This window comes from Symphalangus syndactylus, chromosome 3 (genome assembly GCF_028878055.3).
Source record: "Symphalangus syndactylus isolate Jambi chromosome 3, NHGRI_mSymSyn1-v2.1_pri, whole genome shotgun sequence".
NCBI lineage: Eukaryota > Metazoa > Chordata > Mammalia > Primates > Hylobatidae > Symphalangus > Symphalangus syndactylus.
This window is the reverse complement of record NC_072425.2, coordinates 22195629-22202041: the sequence shown is the minus strand read 5'-3', so window position 1 is coordinate 22202041 and position 6413 is coordinate 22195629. Positions and strand designations below refer to the sequence as shown.

The window sequence follows — 6413 nt, the reverse complement described above, 5'->3', positions numbered from 1 at the left end:
TGAGGAAAGAAAGAGAGAGAGAGAGAGAGAGAGACAGAGAGAGGAAGGAAGGGAGAGAAAGAGAAAGGAAAGAAAGAAAGAAAAGAGAGAGAGAGAGAGAGAAAGAAAAAGAAAGAAAAGAAAGAAAGAAAGAAAGAAAGAAAGAAAGAAAGAAAGAAAGAAAGAAAGAAAGAAAAGAAAAGGAAAGAAAGAAAGAAAAGAAAGAAGAGAGGGAAAGAGAGAAAGGAGGAAGGGAGAAAGGGAGAAATAGAGAGAAGGAAATTTTGCATATTCCGTGTGTGTGTGTGTGTATGTGTGTGTAATATTATTCAACCATAAAAAAGAAGGAAATCCTGACATTTGCAACAACATGGATGAACTTGTAAGACATTATGCTAAGTGCAATAAACCAGATACAGAAGACAAATACCTTATAATCTCACTTATCTGTAAAATCTTAAAAAGTTGAACTTATAAAAGCAGAGAGCACAATGGTGGATGCCAGGGACTGGGGGTGGAGGAAAGGGGGAGATGTTGGTCAAAGGTTACAAACTTTCAGTTATAAAATGAATAAGTTCTGGTGATCTGAAGTAAAGCATGGCAAATATAGTTAATAATATCATATGGTTTACTTGTTTATTAAAAGAGTAGATCACAAGTGTCCTCACCAAACACACACATACACTATGTGTGGTGATGGATGTGTTAATTAATTTGATTGTGGCAATCATTTCACAATGCATGCATATATCAAATCATCAATTGTATACCTTGAGTGTACACCGTTTTTATTTGCCAATTATAATGTAAACTTAAAATAAAATCCTAACCACCCCTATCCCACCAGCTAAATGGATGCCCAGGTAGCCAACAGGACTCCAGAAAAACCTTAAAACTGAGTTCCTGGCCATGTCAGGATGGTAGGTTAGACAGACTTCACTATATACCCTCTCTTTTATGATGTAGATACAACAACTGATCGGCATCATTGTTAAAAGAGACATCATAAGGTGAACAGAACAGACTCTTTGTGGCAATAAGATACCAAATTATAAATGGGACCTACAGCCATGCCAGGCAAGGTTTAAGTTACACATTCCTGCATTTAAAGAATAAACTGTGTTCTAACTGCCACAAGGCTTTTCTCTTTCTCTAGCAGCTAACCCAACCTTGGCCTCAAGATAAGCAATATTACAACAATTTTCAGCTCCACAGATGCTGACTAACTGAACTCCAGCCCTTGTTCCACCAGCCATAACTACAGCTTTGATTGGACAAGAGACTGATTTTAGTAAATTTCTCCTGATAAAAAGATCACTGACCATGAACTGGTTCTGTCCAGTTTACAGAGACTGCACTTACGTGCTTTCTTTTCCTGAAAAGATCTTTGATTTATAGGCCCTAATTGTAATATATTTAAATGTTAAGTCTCCATCCCAAAGTGAACATGAGTCAGTCATATGTTACATACATGTCGGTTCAATACTCATGTGTCAGGACTGTCTTCTTGAATATTCATAGCTCTTTCTGTAACCTGTTGAATATGTGTTTAGCCAACCTGTTCAGCATAAAGCTCCTATCTCAACTCTTCCTCCTTCAAAGTGCCTATCTCTGGGTTTGGCTTGAGGCATGCCTCCCGGCCTCTGGATGGCCACCTTGCAAGCTGTAACCTCATAAAAATTAAGTCTCCCCTCCTCTTCCAAATGTATAATCTTTTAAGTTAACAATACCTTAATACAGTTAGGAGAGGGAAAAAAAGAAAAAGAAATAAAGTGAGGTTCTTGAAATATAAGATGTAATCAGAAATCAATAAGTGACAGAAATTGACAATATGTAAAAGGCAGGGCATTTGGGGACTCTGATATATGGATTCTATGTGCTTACATGAATCAAGAAGAGTAGGAGATATGAAGGTGGTGACTTTCCCTAGTAGTGATAGCAAGGAAAGGGAATCAGATATATGAGCAGCAGACTTGGAGATTGCCTAATACAAGAAAGGTGACCTATGTTTGGGTTCAAAGGTTTTAACACTAGCTTTTGTTGGAAAATAGAATCATAAAGTCACCACTACTAAACGAGTAGCTGCGTCTAATCCTGGAAGGGTTTGGAAAGAAGGCACCAATGATGTTGGGGTACACTTGGGGTAGTTGTCCTTTGAAAAAATGGAGGCACTGAGGAGGAGGCCAAATTGATATTTTATAGGTTCCAGGGGGAATTGGACCCAGGTGTAAATGCCAGGTACTCTGTCCTCAGTGCTACTTGGGACATCTTCCAAGCAAGCCCTCAGAGAGCTTGGAAGAGCTGGGAAAAGAAAATTATTGTCCATCTGAGATACCTACATCAAGCTAAGCAGATCTTGATGGTTCAGAGCATAACTTCTGACGGTTCCAAGAGGAGAATGTGGCGCCACTTTCTGGGGGGAGCAGAGAAAACGTGCCATTCCTCTGGATCCCTGGAGACAATTCTGCACAAAGTTAATGAATGGTTGTTTTCTTACTGTCTCCCCTACCAAACACCAGAGACCTAGTGGCACAGTCTCAGAAGGTACTCCCATGAGGAAAACAGGGTCTATAACTATCTACAACTTGTGAATGACAGTAAGAATCCAGGGAAGGGAGCATCCAGAATCAAGAAGCACTGGGAGGTTTTCAGCAATTAGATGCCTTTTTGTATGCAGTTTCTTGGCAGATTTATCTTCTTTCTGACTAATTATTTCATGGAGCATAAATGAGAGGAATGAATACATAAGGCAAGACATTAATGTCCTTTCCAGGTAAGAAATCAACCTAGAGAGTGCCTGATGAGAAAGTGGAAACTGATCTCTGGGAAATAATTAGTCGTTACTGGACATTAAATAAGAGCTAATTTATGTTCACCCTAAGTGTAGATTATCTGTATTTATACTCTAAAGTCTGATCTTCCTTTACCCTAGTCAACTCCAGAATTACATTCCCCTGACCTCAGGATATGGATTATCAGCCAGAGAGTGGGAAAGCTTGGGAGAGAATTTTCTCATACAAGTACTCTGTCCCCCTCACTCTCTCATTCCCCATGTTTCTTTTCCCTATAACTGTTTACATTCAACTCAGTGTTCTTTAAGTGAGTTTCTTGCTTCCATTGTAAATGATGTGGAAAGAAACATCTTGACTTAAAAGAAAGGCTATTCATCAATTACAAGCTAGGTGAGATAACTATCTCATTACCTAGATGTGGTTTAGCCACTCATAATCCTTAATCAGAAGATAGCCTGAACTTGATTCAAAGTCTTTATCTGTGGTTCCTGTAATTATCAGCCACAGAGTAAGTAGGAGGAGAAAAGTATCAGCCATTTGCTCCCAATCTCTTTCTTTCTCTTTCTCTCTCTCTCCTTGTATCTGTTCTCTATAGATCTTGCTATGGGTTAAATGTTTATGTCCCCTCAGAAGTCACTTAATCCCTAATGTGATAGTATTTGGAGATGAATATTTGACAGGTAATTTAGGTCATGAGGGTTGGGGCCCTCCTGATGTGATTAATGCCCTTATAAGAAGAGCCTGCTTCCTCCCCCTGCTTTCTGCCATGCAAGACTACAAGGAGAAGACAGCCCTCTGAAAACCAAGAAACAAGCCCTCCGCAGACATTGGATCTGTTGGCAACTTGATCCTGGACTTCCCAGCCTCGTGAACTGTGAAAAGTAAATGTTGTTTAAGCCACTTATTCTATGATTTTTTTGTTTGTTTTTTTGAGACTGAGTCTTACTCTGTCACCCAGGCTGGAGTGCAGTGAGGCAATCTTGGCTCACTGCAACCTCTGCCTCCCAGGTTCAAGCAATTCTCTTGCCTCGGCCTCCCTAGTAGCTGGGACTACAGGCATGCACCACCAGTCCCAGCTAATTTTTTGTATTTTTAGTACAGACAGGATCTCACCATGTTGTCCAGCCTGATCTCGACCTCCTAGCCTCAAGTGATCCACCCACCTCAGCCTCCCAAAGTGCTGGGATTACAGGCATGAGCCACCGCATCTGACCTGGCTATGGTAATTTGTTATAGCAACCTGAACTGGTTAAGACAGGTATCTACCTCAAAGATCTTTTAAAAAGTGAAAACACACTTTCAGTTCTGATTTTTCCATGCTCACATAGAAAAATAAGCAACAGAGTAAATGCTCTATTAGTAACTATTCAGTGTAAGAACAACATGGAAAGATGCATGTTGTAGATGACATAAGAATTATGACATTAATTGACAGTGTTGCTTATCTTTAGGTGAGTACAAGTCCATGGGAATGTCCAACCTAACAAGACTCTCTGAATTTATCCTCTTGGGACTCTCCTCTCGGTCTGAAGACCAGAGGCCACTCTTTGCCCTCTTTCTTATCATATACCTGGTCACTTTGATGGGAAATCTGCTCATCATCTTGGCTATCCACTCTGATCCTCGACTTCAAAACCCTATGTATTTTTTCCTAAGCATCTTGTCCTTTGCTGATATTTGCTACACAACAGTCATAGTCCCGAAGATGCTCGTGAACTTCTTATCAGAGAAAAAGACCATTTCCTATGCTGAATGTCTGGCACAGATGTATTTCTTCCTGGTTTTTGGAAACATAGATAGTTATCTCCTGGCAGCTATGGCCATCGACCGCTGTGTAGCCATTTGTAACCCATTCCACTATGTCACTGTTATGAACTGCAGATGCTGTGTGTTGCTACTAGCCTTCCCCATCACTTTCTCCTATTTCCACTCTCTCCTACATGTCCTCCTCGTGAATCAGCTCACCTTTTGTGCATCAAATGTTATCCATCACTTTTTTTGTGATGTCAACCCTGTGCTGAAACTGTCCTGCTCCTCCACCTTTGTCAATGAAATTGTGGCCATGACAGAAGGGCTGGCCTCTGTGATGGCTCCATTTGTCTGTATCATCATCTCTTATCTAAGAATTCTCATCACTGTTCTCAAGATTCCCTCAGCAGCTGGAAAACACAAAGCCTTCTCCACCTGCAGCTCCCATCTCACTGTGGTGATTCTGTTTTATGGGAGTATTAGCTATGTCTACTTGCAGCCTTTGTCCAGCTACACTGTCAAGGACCGAATAGCAACAATCAACTACACTGTGTTGACATCAATGTTGAACCCATTTATCTACAGTTTAAGAAACAAAGACATGAAATGGGGCTTACAGAAATTGATAAACAAGGTTAAGTCTCAAATGGGTAGGTTTTCTACAAAGACCAATAAAATCTGTGGACCCTGATTACAAGGGGTGTGTGTGTGTGTGTGTGTGTGTGTGTGTTAGCACCTGATGCAACGCTTTTCTTGAAAAAACATTTCTTCATCTTCACCATTTGTAGCTTCACCTCGTGGTTTTCCACCCTGTGGTCTCTATCATCCTACGATTGAACAATTAGGATGTCTTGGTTTCAATGCTCCAATCACAGACTCACCTCATAACATATCTTAATTCCAGAAAATCACATTCCCTTTACTCTTTGCATGTTTATTTGGAGCCTCTCATATTTCTTTGTGTTTATAAATTCATCCAAGTTTGGTCATTCAATTATCAGAGAATTTTCCTATATACCAATGTAGAAATTTAAATATGTGCAATGATATTATACACACAGTCACTCTCTTCTATTTAAAGCTGTCAGAAATTTTTTGCAGGTGTGTGTGTATGTATGTGCAAGTCTCACCTGCCCATCAGACTACAGGCTATGGTTCCCGCCTCCACCTTTTTAGAGACAGGGTCGTAACCCCCTGTCACCCAGGTTAGAGTGCAGTGGCACTATCATAGCTCACTGTAACCTCAAACTCCTGGGCTCAAGCAATCCTCCTCCCTCAGCCTCTCAAGTAGCTAGGACTACAGGTGTGTACCACCACCCCTAGATAATTGTTTTAATTTTTTGTAGAGACAAGGTCTTGCTATGTTACCCAGGCTGGTCTCAGACTCCTGGCCTCAAGTGATCCTCCTGCTTCAGCCTCTCAAAGCACTGGGATTATAGGCGTGAGCTACCGTGCCCAGCTTTATGGTCCCTTTTTAAAATTATCACAAAAGCTGAATATCCTGGGCTCTGCAGTCATAGATTCTCAACAACTGATACCAATTATCTGATTGACTTTTTTTTTTTTTTTTTTTTTTTTTTTTTTTTTTTTTTGAGACAGAGTCTTGCTCTGTCACCCAGGCTGGAGTGCAGTGGTGCTATCTTGGCTCACTGCAATGTCTGCCTCCTGGCGTTCAAGCAATTCTGACCCCTCAGCCTCCCAAGTAGTTGTGATTATAGGCACCTGCCACCATGCCCAGCTAATTTTTGTATTTTTAGTAAAGATGAGGTTTCACCATGTTGGCCAGGCTGGTCTTGAACTCCTGACCTCAAGTGATCTGCCCACCTCAGCCTCCCAAAATGCTGGGATTACAGGCGTGAGCCACTACACCCAGCCTGATTGACTGTTAATAAG

At 40.9% G+C, this 6413-nt stretch overlaps 1 protein-coding gene across 1 annotated transcript; it reads left to right on the top strand.

Annotated features, from left to right (window-relative positions):
* The first annotated feature begins 4218 nt into the window (after window positions 1-4218).
* On the top strand, window positions 4219-5211 carry OR1L3 (olfactory receptor family 1 subfamily L member 3). Its single transcript, XM_055269920.1, has one exon. It carries the CDS (start codon window positions 4237-4239, stop codon window positions 5209-5211), a length of 975 nt encoding a protein of 324 aa, XP_055125895.1. The 5' UTR covers window positions 4219-4236.
* Window positions 5212-6413: the final 1202 nt, after the last annotated feature.